This window comes from Leptonychotes weddellii, chromosome 6 (assembly GCF_054177405.1).
Source record: "Leptonychotes weddellii isolate Sample4059 chromosome 6, ASM5417740v2, whole genome shotgun sequence".
NCBI classification, from domain to species: Eukaryota; Metazoa; Chordata; class Mammalia; order Carnivora; family Phocidae; genus Leptonychotes; species Leptonychotes weddellii.
In genome coordinates this window covers 96874676-96896709 of record NC_138374.1, presented here as the reverse complement: position 1 = coordinate 96896709, position 22034 = coordinate 96874676, and the positions used below count along the sequence as shown (strand labels likewise).

At 36.7% G+C, this 22034-nt stretch overlaps 1 protein-coding gene across 1 annotated transcript in view; it reads left to right on the top strand.

Annotated features, from left to right (window-relative positions):
- HMCN1 (hemicentin 1) overlaps positions 1–22034 on the top strand; it is a 420986-nt gene that overhangs the window by 273843 nt on the left and 125109 nt on the right. The window contains exons 37-43 of the mRNA XM_081823192.1: positions 5171–5267; positions 7201–7323; positions 8514–8675; positions 10101–10382; positions 12373–12540; positions 17875–17988; positions 18568–18654. Coding sequence (XP_081679318.1) covers positions 5171–5267; positions 7201–7323; positions 8514–8675; positions 10101–10382; positions 12373–12540; positions 17875–17988; positions 18568–18654 — 1033 coding nt within the window. The remainder of the gene's footprint in view (positions 1–5170; positions 5268–7200; positions 7324–8513; positions 8676–10100; positions 10383–12372; positions 12541–17874; positions 17989–18567; positions 18655–22034) is intronic.

Sequence of the window (22034 nt, the reverse complement as noted above, 5' to 3'; positions counted from 1 at the left end):
ATTTGTCTTTCTCTGATGGACTTATTTAATTTAATGTTATACCCTCTAGCTATACATCCATGTTGTTGCAAATGGCCAGATTTCATTCTTGTTTATGGCTGAATAACATTCCATTCCTACATATATATGATATGTGATCACATATGTCAGATATAAATATATCTCATATATATGTGTGTGTGTGTGTGTGTGTGTGTATAAAATCTCCATTATCCATTTATCTATCAGTGGGCACTTGGACTGCTTCCATAATTTGGCTATTATAAATAATGCTGCCATAAACATAGGGGTGCATGTGTCACTTTGAATTAGTGTTTCTGTATTTTTGGGGTAGGTATCCAGTAGTGTGATGATTGGATCATAGGGTAGTTCTATTTTTAACTTTCTGAGGAAACTCCATACTGTTTTCCAGAATGGCTGCACCAGCTTGCATTCCCACCAACAGTACAAGAGTTTTGCTTTTTCCACAACCTTGCCAACACTTGTTCTTTGTGTTTTTTATTTTAGCCATTCTGACAGGTGTGAGGTGATACCTCATTGTAGTTTTGATTTGTATTTCTCTGATGATGAATGAGTCATGTGTCTATTGGCCATCTGTATGTCTTCTTTGGAGAAATGTCTGTTCATGTCTTCTGCCCATTTTTTAACTGGCTTATTTGTTTTTTGGGTGTTGAGTTGTATCAGTTCTTTATATATTTTGGATACTAACGCTTTATCATATATGTCATTTGCAAATATCTTTTCCCATTCTGTAGGTTGCCTTTTAGTTTTGTTTATTGTTTCTTTTGCTGTGCAGAGCTTTTTATCTTGATGAACGCCCAACAGTTTATTTTTGCTTTTGTTTCCCTTGCCTTTGGAGATGTGTCTAGCATGTAATTCTTTTTAGTAGGATTTTTGTCTAGTTTTGGAATCAAAGTAATGCTAGCCTCATTGAAGGAGTTTGGAAGTTTTCCTTCCATTTCTATTTTTTGAAACAGTTTGAGAAGGATAGGTATTAATTTTTCTTTAAATTTCTGGTAGAATTCCCTGGGGAAGCCATCTGGCCTTGGACTTTTGTTTGTTGGAAGATTTTTGAATACTGATTCAATTGTCTTATATATATATATATATATATATATATATATATATATATATATAATGGAATATTATGCAGCCATCAAAAAATGAAATCTTGCCATTTGCAATGACATGGCTGGAACTAGAGGGTATTTATGCTAAGCAAAATGAATCAATCAGAGAAAGATAAGTATCATATGATCTCACTGATATATGGAATTTAAGAAACAAGGTAGAGGATCATAGGGGAAGAGAGAAAAAAATGAAACAAGATGAAACCAGAGAGGGAGACAAACCATAAGAGACTCTTAATCATAGGAAACAAACTGAGGGTTGCTGGAGGGGTGGGGGATGGAGGGATGGTGTACCTAGGTGATGGACATTGGGGAGGGTATATGTTGTAATGAGCACTGGGTATTGTATAAGACTGATGAATCACAGACCTGTAACCCTGAAACAAATAATATATGTTAAGTAATTGAATTTAAATTTTTTAAAAGAGGAGATTTACAAGCCAATATCCCTGATGAACATAAATGCAAAAATTCTTGATAAAATACTAGCAAATGGAATTCAACAGTACTTTAAAAGAATTATTCACCATGACCAAGTGGGATTTATTTCTGGGCTTCAGAGGTGGTTCAGTATTCACAAACAATCAATGTGATACACCACATCAATAAAAGAAAGGATAATATCCTGTCAATAGATACAGAAAAAGCATTTGACAAAATACAGCATTCTTTTTTTTTTTTTAAAGATTTTATTTATTTATTTGACAGAGAGAGACACAGCAAGAGAGGGAACACAAGCAGGGGGAGTGGGAGGGGGAGAAGCAGACTTCCCACAGAGCAGGGAGCCCGATGCAGGGCTCGATCCCAGGACCCTGAGATCATGACCTGAGCCAAAGGCAGACGCTTAACGACTGAGCCACCCAGGCACCCCAGCATTCTTTCTTGATTAAAGAAAAAAAAAACCCTCAACAAAATAGGGCTAGATGAAACATACCTTAACATCATAGAGGCCATATATAAAAGACCCACAGCTAATATCATCCTCAATGGGAAAAACTGAGAACCTTTCCCCTATTGTCAGGAACAAGACAAGGGTGTCCACTCTTGCCATTACTACTTAACATAGTACTGGAAGTCTTAGCCTCAGCAATCAAACAACAAAAAGAAATAAAAGGCATCCAAATAGGCAAGGAAGAAGTCAAACTTTCACTATTTACAGATGACGTGATATACTCTATGTAGAAAACCTGAAAGACTCCACGAAAAAATTGCTGGAACTAATGCATGAATTCAACAAAGTTGCAAGATATAAAATCAATGTGCAGAAATCTGTTGTGTTTCTATACATCAATAATGAAACAGCACAAAAAGCAATCAGGGAATCAGTCACATTTGCAATTGCACCAAAAATCATAAGATACCTAGGAATAAACCTAACCAAAGAGGTAAAAAATCTGTACTCTGAAAAGTATAGAACACTTATGAAGGAAAGTGAAGAGGACAGAAAGAAAATGCTCATGCTCCATTCTTGGAGCGTTGGATTTGTTCTTCCAATCCATTCCATGTTCATTGATTGGAAGAACAAACATTGTTAAAATGTCTCTACTACCCAAAGCTATCCAAACATTTAATGCAATCCCTATCAAAATACCACCAGCATTTTTCACAGAGCTAGAATAAACAATCCTAAAATTTGTATGAAACCACAAAAGACCCTGAGTAACCAAAGTCCTGAAAAAGAAAAGAAAAGCTGGAGGCATCACAATTCTGGACTTCAAGCTGTATTACAAATCTGTAGTCATCAAGACTGAATGGTACTGGCACAAAAACAGACACAGAGATCAGTGGAACAGAGTAGAAAACCCAGAAATGGACCCAGAACTATATGATCAATTAATCTTCAACAAAACAGGACAGAATACTCAGTGGGAAAAAGACAGTCTCTTCAACAAATGGTGTTGGGAAACTGGACAGCAACATGAAGAAGAATGAGACTGGGACCATTTTCTTACATCATACACCCAAGTAAATTCAAAATGGATGAAAGACCTAAGTGTGAGACAGGAAACCATCAAAATCCTTGAGGAGAACACAGGCAGCAACCTCTTTGACCTCGGCCATAACAACTTCTTTTTTTTTTTTTTTCAAGATTTATATTTATTTGAGGTGGGGGGAGAGCAGCAGAGGAAGATGGACAGGGAGAGAATCCCAAGCAGACTCCCCACTGAGCACAAAACCCGATGTGGGGCTCAATCCCATGACCCTGATATCATGACATGAGCTGAAACCAAGAGTCAGACACTCAACCAATTGAGCCACCCAGGTGCCCCCATAGCAACTTCTTACTAGACAAGTCACTGGAGGCAGGGGAAACAAAAGAAAAATGAACTATTGGGACTTCTTCAAGATAAAAAGCTTCTGCACAGTGAAGGAAACCATCAACAAAATTAAAAGGTAGCCTATGGAATGGGAGAAGATATTTGCAAATGACATATCTGATAAAGGGTTAGTATCCAAAATATATAAAGAACTGATATAACTCAACACCCAGGGATGTCTGGGCGCCTCAGTCAGTTAAATGTATGCCTTCAGCTCAGGTCATGATTCCAGGGTCCTGGGATCAAGTCCCACATCGGGCTCTCTGCTCAGCAGGGAGCCTGCTTCTCCCTCTGCCTGCCGCTCCCCCTGCTTGTGCTTTCTCTCTCTCTGACAGATTAAAAAAAAAAAAAATCTTTAAAAAAATAACTCAACACCCAAAAAACAAATAATCCAGTTAAGATATGGGCAGAAGACATGAATAGACATTTTTCCAAAGAAGACATCCAGATGGCTAACAGACACATGAAAAAATGCTCAATATCATCAAGGAAATACAAATCAAAACTACAGGGAGGTATCACCTCACACCTGTGAGAATGGCTAAAATTAACAACACAGAAAACAAAAAGTATTGGCAAGGATGTGGAGAAAGGGGAGCCCTCTTATACTGTAGGTGGGAATGCAAACTGATGCAGCCACTCTGGAAAACAGTATGGAGGTTCCCCAAAAAGTTAAAAATAGAACCACCCTATAATCCAGCAATTACACTACTAGGTATTTACCCAAAGGATACAAAAATATGGATTCAAAGGGGTACATGCACCCCACTGTTTATAGCAGCACTATCAACAAGAGCTAGACTATGGAGAGAGCCCAAATGTCCATCGACTGATGAATGGATAAGGAAGATGTGGTATATATATACATATATATATACAATGGAATATTACTCAGCCATCAAAAAAAATGAAGTCTTGCTATTTGCAACAATGTGGATGGAGCCAAAATGTATTATGCTAAGTGAAACAAGTCAGTCAGAGAGAAGACAAATATCATATTATTTCGCTCATATGTAGAATTTAAGAAACAAAACAGATGAACATATGAGAGGGGGGGAAAAGAGAGAGAGAGAAACAAACCACAAGAGACTCTGAAAGAGAATAAACTGAGTGTTGATGGAGGGAAGTGAGTGGGGAATGGGCCAGATGGGTGATGGGTGTTAAGGAGGGCACTTGTTATAATGAGCACTGGGTGTTGTATGTAGGTGATGAATCACTGAATTCTACTCCTAAAACCAATATTGCACTGTACGTTAACTAGAATTTAAATAAAAATTTTAAAAAAAGAAGCTTACAAACCCAGTATAGGGAGAAGACATGTAATAAACCAATAATAAAGGTGTTATTTTACTGAACAAGAGCCTAGCTATATAAAGGTTATCTATATTAAAGCCCTAAATAACTTATTCAGAAATTGTGTTTTCTTGTTATTTTATCTGAATTTTATTTAATTATATTTAAGAGGCCATTCTAGACCTTCAGTCACTAATATTAATTAGATTAAAACAAAGTATGATATAGATGAAAATTGTTGAATTTTGATTTAAGTGTTGAATGTGGATGATGGGCATATAGTCATATGCTTTACTATTCTCTTTCCTTTCTATATGTTTGAAAACCTTTAGAATACTCATGAAAAATAAGAAGTCACAAATAACATTAATAGAAAAACTCCAATTATGAAATAGAAACTGAGGTTTCAAAGCATGGTTTTATTTTTAGATTGAAGAGACTCAAGTTCAAGACACTGGTCGTTACACTTGTGAGGCAACAAATGTTGCTGGAAAAACTGAGAAAAACTATAATGTCAACATTTGGGGTAAGTGTGATTATATATAATTAACTGAAGATCAGTTATAAATAGGTTTCTGTTAAAGGGATTTAAAGAAGGACTGGGATGTTCAGATCTGTATTTGGGGAATAAAACAGATAAACTCTAGTAGTATTTAAGAAACTGAATTAACAGGATTAATTGATTACATGGATAGGTGTGAAAAGAAGAAGAGTAGAGGATGGATGTTGTTGTGGGTTGGCCAGCTGGGCCATGTGGACAGCAGTGTCCTTCCCTCAGAAAAGGAACAAAGGTGCCTGGGTTCAGCTGTGGGCAAGTCAAGTTTGAAAGTGCCTCTGATGTATCCAGGTTGAGATGTTTAGTAGTCAGATACAAAACTCTAGACCTCAGATGGGGTCTGCATTACAGATACAGATTTGCAAGTATTTGTGTCAATGGAAGCCATGGGAGTAGAGGAGGGTAGAATTGAGGTTGGAGATGGTGTGCGTATAGTAATGGCAATCTATGTAATTGTCATTTTCTTCTGCAGAACTTTCCATCTGTGGTATGGGAGATGACAGAGTAAACTAACTGTAGGGTTCATCCAGAGGAAGAGTGTTGCAAAACAGGAAGGGCAAGCGTGCATGGCAGTGGAGATTATTGGCAAAGGAGTAGTTGAAATTATTGATCATGAAATCTAAGCTGGATGGAAAAGTCAGTAAACAAGAGTAGGCAGCTGGATTGGGAAGTTTCTGAGAGATGAAAAGACTTGAGATTCAGTTGGGTCGATAAAGTGAGAATTGGGAATGATTGAGTGAAAGCTATAAGGATGGAGCAGTAGGAGAAATGTTCTAGATGATGAACATGGTGGAGAAAGGGATGAGCAGATCAAGGAAGTGAGTAGCCACGGTGGTCAGACTGGATATACATGCAGATGTTGTGTTCATACAGAAGAATGCCAGGTCTCCATGTGAAGGAGAAAGATAAAAACAAGTACCAAATTGCTCAGTGAATAGAAAAAGAATGGCAGGTTCACAGATGATGGTGAGGGAGAAAGAGAAGTAACTTGGTGGCATGAGCCTCAAAGAAGGAGGTTTTCACATGGGGGCAGTTGAAGTTGAACAATGACTGGAAGCTACATTGATGGGGGAGGAGGATTTTCCCTCCTCAACTCCCAGGAGCTTGGGAGAGCAAGCGTCTGCCACCTGATAATATTGCAGCCAGAGAAGCATCTTGAGAGTTCAGCCAGCAAAGGCAGACTTGGCCTTCTTGAGAGGAGCGTGGGTAGTCAGGGTTCACATAAACGTTCCAAAGAGAAACTAGAGGACAGTGGGGAGGCAGGCTGTGCATTCTAATAACATATCCATTTCTTGGATCAAACCCCTGTGTCTGTCCTTTACCATAATGTTGTAAGCCTGTTTTCCAGTTCTGTTCAGCAGCTAAGACATCAAAACTGGCTGAGGGGCGCCTGGGTGGCTCAGTCATTAACCATCTGCCTTCGGCTCAGGTCATGATCCCAGGATCCTGGGATCGAGCCCCGCATAGGGCTCCCCGCTTGGCGGGAAGCCTGCTTCTCCCTCTCCCACTCCCCCTGTTTGTGTTCCCTCTCCCTCTGTATCTCTCTCTGTCAAACAAATAAATAAAATCTTTAAATAAAAAAAAAAAACTGGCTGAGCAGAAAAGACAATTAAGTGTAAATTTGGTAGGTGCTTTAGTTTTCTGATGCAAAAAGTCTAATTATCTACACTACATTAGCTTCTGAATATTTTGTTAATTAAGTTTCTATCTGTGAAAACAGGAAGTCTGCTAATAGGTATTTTTCTATGTCTTACGGTTGACTTTTAATGTGGTATCGATATGTCAACCTCAAGGGCTAATTATTTCCTTATGTCATTTGAGTGGGAACCTTTTTTAAAATGTAAAGGAAATTTAATGTAAAGTTAATGTAAATATAATATTTTTTCATTTTTTCATCTTTCAGTGCCACCAAATATTTATGGTTCTGATGAACTTGCTCAACTTACAGTCATTGAAGGGAATCTCATTAGTTTATTGTGTGAATCAAGTGGTATTCCGCCCCCAAATCTCATTTGGAAGAAGAAAGGTCAGTTTTCATCCTCAACATTTATAAGATTAAAATAAATGTTAAATGAATCTATATTTTGTTTGACAAACATACCATTTTATTAACAAACTTTTCTGGGGTTTTCATACTAAAATATTAGATAGTATGATTGCTTTATATTAAATGTGTAGCATGTGATAACTTCTACACTATATAGCTGAAAATCTTTAATTTTGAAACTGTTCTCCAGAAAAAAATTAACTTTCTGTATTAGTTGATTACTTTATAATCTAATGCATTATAGGGTGGCTATAATGGTCAAGAATCCACCATTCAAAGAATTCTTTTATCTTCTTTAGAATAAGCTTTAAAAAATATTTTCTATAACATTTTTGCTGTATTTGTGACAGTTTTGCAATGTATGTTAAGACTGAACTGTGTAGTTAAACAAATTTTCAATTTATTCATTAATAAATATTTATTTGTATCCATTAAGTATCAGACAGATAATCTATATTTTTAGTTGATTTTTTTAAAGATTTTATTTATTTATTTGAGAGTGAGAGCAAGAGAGATGGGAGAGGGAGAGGGAGAATCAGACTCGCCACTGAGCAGGGACCCTGACTCGGGGCTCCATCCCAGGGCCCTGGGATCATGACCTGAGGTGAAGGCAGACCTTTAACCCACTGACCCACCCAGGTGCCCAATATTTTTAGTTGATTTTTAAAATCATTTTGTTTTATTGTTTTAAGATTTTACTTTATTTTCCTAAGTATGCTTTCAAATGTAATACTGATTGAAAAAAAATTTGCAGAAGATAATCTTTTTTTTTTTTTTAAGATTTTATTTATTTATTTGACAGAGAGACAGTGAGAGAGGGAACACAAGCAGGGGGAGTGGGAGAGGGAGAAGCAGGCTTCCCGCCGAGCAGGGAGCCCGATGCGGGACTCGATCCCAGGACCCTGGGATCATGACCTGAGCCAAAGGCAGACACTTAACGACTGAGCCACCCAGGCACCCCTGCAGTAGATAATCTTGATAAATATCTCCTCTTCCTCCTGCCTCTCCTCTCCTGCCTTCTTCTCCTTCTTTTTGCATAGGATTATTTTACAGTGTCATCTGCCTTTTAGGTTCTTGAAATAAGATGTAAATAAACGTACTTATCAGAGTATGTACACAAAATGTTATATATTTTTGCTTCATATTCTGGCATTTTGTCTTCTTTGTAGGCTCCCCAGTGCTGGCTGATTCTGCAGGGCGAGTCAGAACTTTATCTGGAGGCAGACAGTTACAGATCTCAGTTGCGGAAAAATCTGATGCAGGGCTGTATACGTGTGTGGCATCAAATGTTGCTGGAACTGCAAAGAAAGACTACAGTCTGCAAGTTTATAGTAAGTTATTGATTAGCCAGACTTTCTTTTAATCTCTCTGTCTTTCCTTTTTGCTTTTTCTTTATATCTTCTAAGGTACATTCAAGGTAGTATGGTTATAATATACCTATCATAAGACTCACAAATTTAAACTGTGCTGACATAAACAAAGAGCAATTGCTTATTTCTGTCTGTTATTCATTTAGCAATACAGCTGTGCACTCTGCATCAGCATGCTAATAGAAGACACATCAATATGGTTGTAATGTATTGGGGGCAGGATAGTGGATGTGTGGAATGGGGAGAGATGGTGTTGTATCATAGGGTATATTTGCAAAATGTAAAACTGTCTTAAAGAATATTTAATTTATGTAAGATTTGAAAGTGTTTTAAATATTCACATTATCTCATTTAACCTTTACATGAACTATGATATGAAACAAAATTATTGCCTCCATTTTGCATATGTAGTCATCTAAGCCCAGAGAGGTTTCCATGACTGACCAAGGTCACCTGACTTGATTGTAGTAGGACTGGCACTAGAACCCAAGATTACTAACTAGCCCATGTTTCTTCCCCCACACACCTATGTATTAGAATTGGTCTAGTTTTTTTTCTTAGAATTAGTATCAATTAGGTAAATTCAGCTACAAAACTACAGAATAACTGGTGATCAGTGGCTTAACCAATTAGAGACTTATTTTCTCACATAATGAGAAGCCTGAGGTTGGCAGTCCCTGGAGGTGGTCAGAACCTTATTCATATAAAGACAGGAGAGCTAGGATTCTCCTGCTCCTACCTATGTGGTCTCAAGATCATTGCTTCAACTGTGGTATCAAGTCCACATTGAAGGCAAAAATAAGGGTAAGGAGTAGTATGTTCTCCTTTCATTGGGACAGCAAAAAAATTCCCAACCCATTCCCCTCATCCCCCATGCCCACCAGGCAGACCTTTATTTAGATTTTATAGGCCTGAATTGATTCATGTGGCCACCTCAATTTTCAGAGAAGAATGAAAAACAGTCTCAGCTTTCCAACTCCTGTAGTGGAGTGTAGAAGGAAGAAAGGAATTGATTGTGAGCGAGGCTACCGTATCTATTTTAATGTTAGTAGGAAGACTTCTGTAAATTAGGGCTATGAAAGATAAGTTCAAGTATTTGTATAACTTGTTAAAAATCAGGGAAATTAACAAACACAGAATTCTTTTCTTACTGTGTTTAAAGCTTTATTCTAAGCATGAACACATTTAGAAACATTGGAGAGGAATTCTACCTCTCAATATAGCAATGCTTTGTCTGTTAGCCCTGGGTCTTTTCTTTAGTAGTTAATATTTCGACATAAAAAATGAGTTTAACTTTGGCTGATACGAATTCTTATGCAAGACTTGAAGCAGACATTTCCTACTTTACTATTTTTTTCTTTCTTTCTTTTTTTTTTTTTTTTTCAGTTCGACCAACTATATCCAATAGTGGCAGCCACCCTACTGAAATCATTGTTACTCGAGGGAAGAGTATTTCCTTGGAGTGTGAGGTGCAGGGTATTCCTCAACCAAAAGTGACCTGGATGAAAGATGGCCGCCCTTTGACCAAGGGAAGGGGAATGGAAATATTGGATGAAGGTCGCATCCTTCAGCTGAAGAACATTCATGTATCTGACACAGGCCGTTATGTGTGTGTTGCTGTAAATGTAGCAGGAATGACTGACAGAAAATATGACTTAAGTGTACATAGTAAGTATAAAGAAGCTCAATAAGTCTATTCAGTGGCCATTATAATCTATAGTATCCTGGATGGGAAACATAAGCCTTAAGAGTTGCATCTTTTATGTATAGTCTATGATTTTCTGCATATGTACCTTTTCTCTGGACCAGTCTCATCACTTATCCTTTTATGCTTGACCTCCCATTTCTTACCTTGCTGAAACAGGCATATATTGGAAATTCTCTTAGAAAAGTACATAGTAAAGTAGATTTAATTCTCTAATTGTCTTCTTCAAGTACTTTTGAACCAGTGCTATCCTAAGTAATATTCCTTGATTCTCTGTTTTCCAGATTTGCTGTCTTGGTTAGTATAAGCCTTGGTTCCTTAGAATTTACTGACTAAACATCAGTTGCTCATGAGTTGTTCTGAAGTTAGCTTTAATATTCTAATTAATGAGTCATAAATGTCAATAGGAATAGACCAAGCATACATGTACTTAGGGACAGTTATTTGTATACATATAATTTGAACTGCAATTTTAATTTATTCTTTTTTTTTCAGTTTATTTAAACTAAAAACAAAAATAGTTTGCCCCTCCCCCGACTGTTCTCTGTACCTATGAACTTGGTGTGTTTGTTTTGTTTTTTTTAAATTTTTTTTATGTATGGTGTAAGATAGTGGTCCGGTTTCATTCTTTTGCATTTGGCTATCCAATTTTTCCCAGCACCATTCAATGAAGAGACTGTCTTTTCCCCCATCAGATATTCCTGGCTCCTTTGTTGTAAAATGATTAACCATATATGAGTGGGTTTATTTCTGGGCTCTCCATTCTGTACCGTTGATTTATGTGTCTGTTTTTATGCCAATACCATACTGTTTTAATTACTATAGCTTTGTAGAATAGTTTGAAATTAGGGAGTGTGATGCCTCCAGCTCTGTTCTTTCTCAGGATTGCTTTGGCTATTTGGGGTCCTTTGTGGTTACATATAAATTTTAGGATTGTTTATTCTATTTCTGTGGAAAATGCCATTGGAATTTTAATAGAGATTGCATTACTTTGGGTAGTATGGACATTTTGACAATATTATTCCTCAGTCCTTTTATCTGTGCCTTCTTCAGTTTCTTTCATTATTGTAGTATTCAACACACAGGTCTTTTTCTTCTATGGTTAATTTATTCCATGTATTTTATTCTTTTTGATGGAATTGTAAATAGGATTATTTTCTTACTTTCACTTTATATGTTTCATTATTAATGTATAAAAATGCAATAGATTTTATGTATTGATTTTGTATCCTGCAACTTTAATGAATTCATTTATTAGTTCTAACAGTTTTTGGATAGAGTCTCTAGGAATTGCATTTTTTTTTTTTTTTTTAACTCACGGGGGCTTGAACTCACAACCCTGAGATCAAGACCTGAGCTGAAATCAAGAGTCAGATGCTTAACTGACTGAGCCACCCAGGTGCCCCTGCAATTTTTAAATCTACAGAAACAATGATAAATTTATAAGACACAATCTTATAACTTCAATTAGGACATGCACAAAGTCCAGTATTAATATCCTGTAGTTTGCAGCAAATATGTTAGCCAAAGCTAACATAATCAGAATGTAAAAGAGAAGAAGTTTTAATATTAAGCATCTTTTTTGTTAGAATATTTTAATTTTTAGGATTAGATTTATTTGTTAGAAAATTCTGCCTATAAGAAGGTCATGAATCCATATTAGAGATTTACCAGACAAGCTGAGTGACTCATAGAAAATCATTCACCACCTATAGAATAACAATATGAAAGTCCTTTACTGCTATGAGTGGGGAAGAAGCAACGTTTTTACTTCCAAGAATGTCACACTAAAAATATTGCTACTTCTAATAAGCTTATTGTTTTAATTGCTTATTTTGCTTATTGTTGACCAGGAAATGGAAGTCATCTTATTAACCATAGGCTGTTGAGGATTTGGTGTTTGATATATATTAGATAATTTCTTTTCCTTTTCTTATTTGTTCTACCATACAGCCCCTCCAGCCATCACAGGAAACCATGGGATACCTGAAAATATCAGTGTCGTGGAAAAGAACTCAGTGTCTCTGACTTGTGAAGCTTCAGGAATCCCCCTGCCTTCGATTACCTGGCTTAAAGATGGCTGGCCTGTCAACCTTAGCAGTTCTGTGAGAATTCTCTCAGGTATTAGAAATTTTCATACACTGATAACCTGGTTAGCTTCATATGGCCACAGTTTCCCCTTAATTTCTCTGTATTTTATTTTTTTCCTTTTGATCTAGTTGCTTACTATAATGCTGATCATGTTAAGAAAAAAATATTTAGAAAGGCATGAAAAGCTACATGAAAAGGAGGGGGGGGAATCTCGAAATATCTATAGATCCTCTTTAAAAAGAAATCTTGGCACTTGCTTTTTACTTAAATCATGGGGATGTCAGAATATTCATGCTGCAATGAGTACCAACCCACTTGAAAAGTGAGGATGAAAAGAAGTGCTGAAATTAAAGCCAGAGTCTAGAATGAATCAAGTTATGTAACAAATCTCCATTAACCAAGTATTTCATCTGAGTGAGTTTTGTATTTCCAGGATGGGTTAGTTTCCTGTGAACTAGGACTTTATCATTATTGTAAAGAGGATATTCAGCTTATTCCTCATCTGATTATGTGAGAAAATCTATGAGCTTGTCAGTTATGGAGCAGTGCAAGCATGAAGAGAGGGTTCTTGGGGCCATGGCACATGAGTCTGGGCTTTGCCCCTTTAGTAATGATTTGGATACAGACCGAGAAAACAATCTTGCCAAGCTGTGGTTAATAAAAGGCTTGGACACTTAGAAGAATATCTAATGTGTTGAGTGAAGGCATCTGAATTCAAACACACCTCACCCTGGAACGTTTGAGTTAAACCTAACAAAATGAAAGTTAAATAAACTGCTGCACTTACATTAAAAAAAAAAAATGATGAGGGGTGCCTGGGTGGCTCAGTGGGCTAAGCCTCCCACTCTTGATTTCCTCTCAGGTCATGATCTCATGGTTGTGAGATCGAGTCCTGCATTGGGCTAGCGCTGAGCAGGGTGTCTGCTTCTCTCTCACTCTGTCTCCCTCTGCCCCTCCCCCTGATTGCACTCTCTCTCTTTCTCTCTCTAAAATAAATAAATCTTAAAAAAATGATGAAAATTTGGGCAACCTATAGCTTCAGAATTCTTCATATAAGAAGATCTCTGAATTGTGTTTGTTATTCAGCATGCATTAACAGTGTAATGTGGTTATCAAGAAAATAAATACAATATTTCACCACATTAATAAAATATATTTTCATGAATAAAAAAAGGAAGAGACCAATTGAGACCAACTTACTCATTAGGAAGACTAGAGGAAGGATTTATTGACAATATTTTCAAAGAAGGATAACCATGATGGTAAATTATTGCAAAATAATTTATATTTCTGATTATATTTAACCTGGAAAAATAAACTCTATGTAACCTTATAACCGGTTACATAGTGAAAATTAAATTTAAATACTTGAAGAACCAGGGCACAGAAAAGGATTACGTTGGTTCTGTCTAGTTCCAGAGGTTAAAAGCAATGCCAGTGTATGAAAGATTCTAGGGACAGACTTGGGTCTCAGTATAAGCAACTTAAAAAATATTTATATTGTTTAAAGTCAAGATGAACTATTTTTAAGAGTAAGTGACCTCCTACCTCTAAATTTGTTCAAACAAAGTTTAAATTCCCACTTTTGAAGGCTTTTTCTGAAAAGATCCTTTCCTAGTGTTTGAATTAGGTCTAAATATCAAAAGGTCCCTCTCTTTTTTCAAGATGTTGGTCTGTAAATGATAAGAGCTCGATGAAGAATATATATTGTTATACTTATTTCCTATAATTCTCACTAGAGTCATGATCTCAAGCAAGTTACTTAACTTTGCTAACTTGCATCTCTTCACTTATAAAGTGAAAGTGTTAATAGAATTTGCCTCTTAGGGTTTTTGTAAAGATGAAATGGGTCCATGTATGTATGTAAAGCAGTTAACACAGCACCTGCTTATATGGTAAGCATCCAATACATGTTTGCCATTGCCATAGACAACCGGGTAAAAGGTTTAGGTGTCCCTGTCCTGGGAAGTTTTCCTATTTCCTTACCACATTGTTTTCCTTTGCGCAGGTGTCCCAGTCTCCGTTGATCTTAGGAAATGCATACTAATGGCAAAAGTTTTATTAGTTTGGTTACCAAAGACCTGAACCCATTATCTTCCTGTCTTGAAATTATCCTCGTATTTTTGGCTTTTTTTTTTTTATTCTTAATCGCTGAAAAAGTAGGACTTTTTTCAAATATAATAGCTACATCAGGGCTCCTGGAAACGAAAAGGGCAAGATAGTTGTGATGTTCCACTATCACAAAGAGTGATGAACTCTGGCTTATTATAGATCTGCGGGAGTGGTATGTTGGTTTTATTTAGTTTTGTTTTGCTTGGCTAGCAGCTGGAGATCCCTGAGTGAACACATTCAGAGTATTTGACCTTGTGACGCTGCCAGTTTTACAGTCTGAACATGTGTATTGTGCAATAGATGAATGAGAATCAGATGAATGGCATATGAATTGCTTGGTCATTGGTCTGCTGCACACTTCTCTTCCATTAAGATTAGTTCTCCGGAGACTTTAAGTACAGATTTTCTGAAAGCAGTATTTTTGTGAAGGCCCTGTCATTGTTATAAAGTTATCTGCCAAGAACAGATAGCTGCTGTAAGGATTTAATAGGTACAAGAAACATCTCCATTTAAGTATCACTTACTGTCAGTTCTTTTTTTTTTTTGCAGTTTTTTTTTTAATTAACATATAATGTATTATTTGTTTCAGGGGTGCAGATCTGTGATTCATCAGTCTTACACAATTCACAGTGCTCACCATAGTACATACCCTCCCCAGTGTCTATCACCCAGCCACCCCATCCCTCCCACCCCCCTCCACTCCAGCCACCTTCAGTTTGTTTCCTAAGATTAAGAGTCTCTTACGGTTTGTCTCCTTCTCTGGTTTCATCTTGTTTCATTTTTCTCTCCCTTCCCCTATGATCCTCTGTCTTGTTTCTCAAATTCCTCATATCAGTGAGATCATATGATACTTGTCTTTCTCTGATTGACTTATTTCACTTAGCATAATACCCTCTAGTTCCATCCACATTGTGGCAAATGGCAAGATTTCATTTTTTTGATGGCTGCATAATATTCCAGTGTGTATACACACACACACACACACACACACACACACACACACACCACATCTTCTTTACCCAGTCATTTGTTGATGGGCATCTAGGCTCTTTCCATAGTTTGGCTATTGTGGACATTGCTGCTATAAACATTGGGATGCATGTGCCCCTTTGGATCACTACATTTATATCTTTGGGGTAAATACCTAGTAGTGCAATTGCTGGGTTGTAGAGTAGCTCTATTTTCAACTTTTTGAGGAACCTCCATACTGTTTTCCAGAGTGGCTGCACCAGCTTGCATTCCCACCAACAGTATAAGCGTGTTCCCCTTTCTCCACATCCTCGCCAACATCTGTCGTTTCCTGGCTTGTTAATTTTAGCCATTCTGACTGGTGTGAGGTGGTATCTCATTGAGGTTTTGATTTGTATTTCCCTGATGCCGAGTGATGTTGAGCACTTTTTCATGTGTCTGTTGGCCATTTGGATGTCTTCTTTCTTTTTGTTTTTGTTTTTCACTGGATTAAGTGAGAGGACCAGGAAACACGAGAAAGATCATGAGGCAGGAGCCTGAGGTTTACAGGGCTAGCAGTAACTCATAACAGCTGTACTGATCTAATATCTCTCAACTGGAATCATAGTGTGGTCTCACTAACCTGAGGTAGCAGTGAGTGCTTGAATCCTTGCCTGATCAACACGAGTTTTTTGACATGTTTAGATAATTTCTGTATTTAACTTCCCTTATTTAAATTCAGTTGGGGGGAAAGAAGATTGAATTTTGGTAATCAGCCTTGTTTATGTAAATAAGTTACTACTAAGTTTACCTTTCAACCAGTTGAAGATGGGGAGGTTGCTTCTAGGAAAAGCTCAGTGACAGCTTGTTGTGTTTATAAAAACAGAAAACAGATGGACACTCCTGACGAATCCAGAGCCAGGTGAATATTCACATGAAAATTTCATGTTTAACCATTTCAAGTGTTTTAGTTCCAAATTCAGGGTACCAAGCAAAAATACACCAGGTAGAAAAGTATTATGAAATCTAAGACATGATTTCCTTTTTTTTTTTTCTGAAAATTTACTTCTCAAATGGTTTCAAGGAGTCTCCTCTCTCAGTGACTGTTCATCTCTGCAGGCTTTGTTTCAGTCCCAGTTGCTGGCTCCTCTTCCTTTGTCCTTCAATGGAGTCTCTTTCCAAATTCTACCCTTTTGCATATCAGAGTTGCCCTCTCAGTCTACAAGCATTTCTTGGATGAAGAAATGTAACCTTTATTACATAGAAGTTCAAAATATAAAAAGTAAAAAGGCAGAGTTGCACGAGAGAATCAAGGGACCCCCCCCCCATAGACTTTGATTGAAATAATTCTAGGATTCCATGATACTCCATTGAAAACCAGTAGTCAGTCTTCAGGGTTTCTCCCATTCCTTCTCTACTGATGTCATCCCAATCTGGGTTGCTGGTGTAGACCTCTTTCTCACATTCCCATTTCACAAGCCCAGTGGCAAACTGGGAATCTTTTCCTAAACATCCTGTCACAGTTGTCTTTCTAAAGCACAAATCTCCGTTTTGTTTGTTTGTTTGTTTACACACTTCCATAGGTTTAAGTGAACACAATAAAGTCCAGGTTCCTTAGCATAGCATTCAAGGGCCCAGAGAATCTGGCCATCTGCCAGCCATTACTCCAGCTAGCCTCATCTCTCTCTATTTGTTCCACCTGCTCTCCTTTAAGTACCAACTCACATCTACTTTCTACTCTATATCCTCATTCATATTCTACCTATAATGGTGTCTCTCAGCCCTTCTCTGTATTAAAATAAACTTACCTTGGGGCACCTGGGTGGAGTAGTCGGTTAAGCATCGGACTCTTAGTTTTGGCCCAGGTCGTGATCTCAGGGTCATGAGATCGAGCCTCATGTCAGGCTCCGTGCTGAGTGCAAAGTCTGCTTGAGATTCTCTCTCTCTCTCCCTGCCCCTTCTGCTCATGTGCTTTCTCTCTCTCTTTCACATAAATAAATAAATCTTTATATACGCTTGCCTTTAAGATTATGTTCAAACATCACGTCTCTGAAACTCCATTTCTTGCTTGTTGTCACCTAGCATTGTATTTATTTTTTTAGCCATTGGACCATAAAATTCTTCTGAATTATCTTTTCTGCTTCATATAGGCTTAAAGCATATGATTTTTAAAAAGCTTGATATTAATGAATGTTAAAGGCCTTTGAAGCATATTGACTGAATTTTACCTAAATTGAGCATTACTTGGCCAACTTGCAAAGTTACAGATTTCTTTTTGAGTCATGTGGTGGTTTGCTTCCCCAGGAGGCAGGACTCTGCGGTTGATGCAGACCAGAACAGAAGATGGTGGCCAGTATATTTGCATTGTAAGGAATGCAGCTGGTGAAGAAAGAAAAATCTTTGGACTTTCAGTATTAGGTATTTTTATAATTTTCAATATCTCGAAAAATAATCTAATTGACTTAATACATTCTGGATGTAGTTAAAATTTATCTACACCTTGATCTCACATTTATGTATTCTTTGGCCCCTGGACTGACACTCGTGTCAATAATTCAATGTTAGAATAATTTGGATGTAATCAGTTGGATTAAAATGGCTGAAATGCTGTGTCTTTTCAGTTCACAATTGTTTAGACTCTGATAGCTTGTTTAACGTGAATGCTTATCAGAGTTACAGTGGGAGAAGTAAATGTCTAATAAATGTTCTTATTAACTTGTTGACATTTTTATCCAGACTTTATAACTTCTGTTATAATAAAATTCATTATAACTGAATCCATGACATATAACTTTATATCTTAAAATTAGAATTGATCAAAATAGTTTTATGACATTATTCTAGTAAACAAATAATGATATTTTGGGGGGTTTGTTTTAAAGGTTATATAGCTTAATAAAAATGTAAACATAGATGTCTTTGGAATAACAACCCTGCTGTGAGAATTGTTGCTTACTTTTTCTGTTTTTTTGTTCATTTAATTTTTTTTTTCTTTAGTGCCACCTCACATTGTGGGTGAAAATACATTGGAAGATGTGAAGGTAAAAGAGAAACAGAGTGTTATACTGACTTGTGAAGTGACAGGTAAGGGACTTAGCTCTTGAGCTTCTGCTGTTCTCCACTCACTGATTATTTATTGCCTCCACTATGTATCTTAATTAGTTGAGAAAAAGTCAAACTACTATAATAAGCATTTGAAATTGAATTCTAGTTGAGGAGAGCCAGTGGAAGTGTAGGAGGAAACTTCTCAGATTCTGTGGAAATAAGAATACTCCTACACTGACAAATTTTACCATCCTTACCAGTGATGCAGTGTGTTATTGTAATGAAAGTAAATAAATCTCTAAGAGGACATTTTCAAGTCTGTTTGGCTTTTTTTTTTTTTAGTTTTTTTATTTGTTTGTTTTTAGTAAAGATGGTCTTGGAGTTTTAAAATAACAATGGGAGTAGCACATAACATAGAAAGCCAGTGTTTTAGGGAAGATTTGATTAGTTTCTTATTTCATAGTTTACATGCCTTGCATGAGCAATAAATTTAAGTAAGCAAGGAAATGTTTCTATTTTAAGCAAGGCAGATACAAAGAATGTGTTATATACTATTACTTAGCCTGCTATTTTTTTCCCTAGAAATGATATGGTAAGTAACAACTGTTGCATATGGACCAGCTGCCTACATTTTATAGCATCCTCTCCTTGAGGCTTCCAGTTTGTTTGTTTTTTTTACATTGGCATTTGGTTTTCAGTTACTCTTTATTTTCTCTCTTAGTTTTCTTGAGATATAATTGACATACAACGTTGTGTAAGTTTAAGGTGTACAACATAATGATTATACATATATATTATATATATAAGTATATAAACTTCAAAATGAGCACCACAATAAGTTTAAACATTCATCATCTCACATAGTTACAATTTTTTTTCTTGTGATGAGAACTTTTAAGATCGATTCTCTGAGCAGCTTTCAAATATATAATACTGTATTGTTAGCTGTAGTAACCATGCTGTGCATTACAGCCCCAGAGCTTACTTATCTTGTGACTGGAAGTTTGTACCTCTGAGCACCTTCAACCATTCCCCCCACCGCTCTTCTCTCTCTGGCAAGCACCAGTCTTTTCTTGGTTGCTATGAGTTTTGATTTTATCAAGTCGCACATATAAGTGAGACCATACAGTATTTGTTTTCTCTGCCTGACTCTTTCACGTAGCTTAATGCCCTCAAGGTCCATCCTTGCCGTTGCAAATGGCAGAATTTCCTTCTTTATGGCTGAATGACATTCCATTGTGTATGTATATATGTGTGTGTATACACACACACACACACACACACATACAAACACACACCGCATTTTCTTTATCCATTCACTTGTCAATGGACACTTACTGCTTTCATATTTAAATTATTGTGAATAATGCTGCAGTGAATATGGCAGTGCAGAAATCTTTTCAAGATAATGATTTCAGTATTTTCAAATATATGCCCAGAAGGGGAATCACTGGATCATGTGGTAATTCTATTTTTAATTTTTTGAGATCTCCATACTGTTTTCCATAGGAGCTATGTCAATTTGCATTTCCACTAACTGTGCACAAGGGTTCCCTTTTCTCCACATTTTCAACAACACTTACCATCTCGTCTTTTTGAGAATAGCCATTCTAACAAGTGTGAGGTGGTATCTCATTGTAGTTTTTATTTGCATTTCCGAATGATTAGTGATGTTGAGCATCTTTTCCTGTACCTTATTGCCATCTGTATGTCTTCTTTGGAAAAATGTCTATTCTGGTCCTTTGCCAATTTTTAAATTATATTATTTGATTTTTTGCTATTAAGTTCCTTATATATTTTGGATATTAATCCTTTATCAGATATGTGGTATGCAAATATTTTCTCCCCTTCCATAGGCTGTCTTTTTATTTTGTCAATGATTTCTTTTGCTAGGCAGAAGCTTTTTAGTTTCGTGTACTCCCACTTGTTTATTTTTACTATTTTTGCTTGTGCTTTTAGTCACATCCAAGAAATCATTTCTCAGGCTGATGTCAAAGAGTTTTGTCACTATGCTTTCTTCTAGGAGCTTTATGATTCCAGTCTTATGTTTAAGTCTTTAATCCATTTCAAGTTAATTTTTGTGAGTGGTGTAAGACAGGAGTCTAGTTGTATTATTTTGCATATGAATATCTAATTTTTCCAATGCCATTAATTGAAGAGACTACCTTTTTCCATCGACTATTCTTGAATCCCTTATCCAAATATTAGTTGACCATATATGCCTGAGTTTATTTCTTTGCGCATAATTCTGACCCATTGGTCTGTTTCTTTTTTTAATGCCAATGCCATACTGTTTGGATTACCTTAGCTTTGTATTATAGTTTGGAATCAGGAAGTTTGATGCCTCCAGTTTTGTTCTTTCTCAGAATTGCTTTGGCTGTTTGGGTCTTTTGGGGCCAAATGAATTTTAGGACTGTTTTTTCTATTTCTATAAAAAAGCCATTGGAATCTTCATAGTGAGTGCATTGCATCTATAAATGGCTTTGAGTGGTATGGACATTTTAGCAATACTAGTTCTTCCAATCTTAATATAGGATATATTTGCATTTATTCATGTCTTTTTCAACTTCTTTCATCAGTGTCTTACAGTTTTCAGTGTAGATAACTTTTCACCTCCTTGGTTAGATTTATTCCTAATAGATTCTTGTCTAGATGATTTTTCCATTGTTGGAAGTGGATTTTAAGGTCCCCAACTGCTATTGTATTGCTGTTTATTTCTCCCTTTAGTTCTTTTTTTTTTTTTTTAATTTTATTATGTTATGTTAGTCACCATACAATACATCATTAGTTTTTGATGTGGTGATCCACGGTCCATTGTTTTCATGTAACACCTAGTGCTCTGTGCAGTACGTGCCCTCTTTAATACCCATCACCGGGCTAACCAATCCCCCCTCCCACCTCCCCTCTAAAACCCTGTTTGTTTCTCAGAGTCCATAGTCTCTCATGGTTCATCTCTCCCTCCAATTCCCTCCCGCTCATTTTTCCCTTCCTTCTCCTAATGTCCTCCATGCTATTCCTTATGTTCCACAAATAAGTGAAACCATATGATAATTGACTTTCTCTGCTTGACTTATTTCACTTAGCATAATCCCCTCCAGTCCCATTCATGTTGATGTAAAAAGTTGGGTATTCATCCTTTCTGATGGCTAATTAATAGTCCATTGTATATATGGACCACATCTTCTTTATCCATTCATCTGTTGAAGGGCATCTCGGCTCTTTCCACAGTTTGGCTATTGCGGACATTGCTGCTATGAACATTGGGGTGCATATGGCCCGTCTTTTCACTACATCTGTGTCTTTGGGGTAAATACCCAGCAGTGCAATTGCTGGGTCATAGGGTAGCTCTATTTTTAAATTTTTGAGGAACCTCCACACTGTTTTCCAAAGTGGCTGTACCAACTTGCATTCCCACCAAC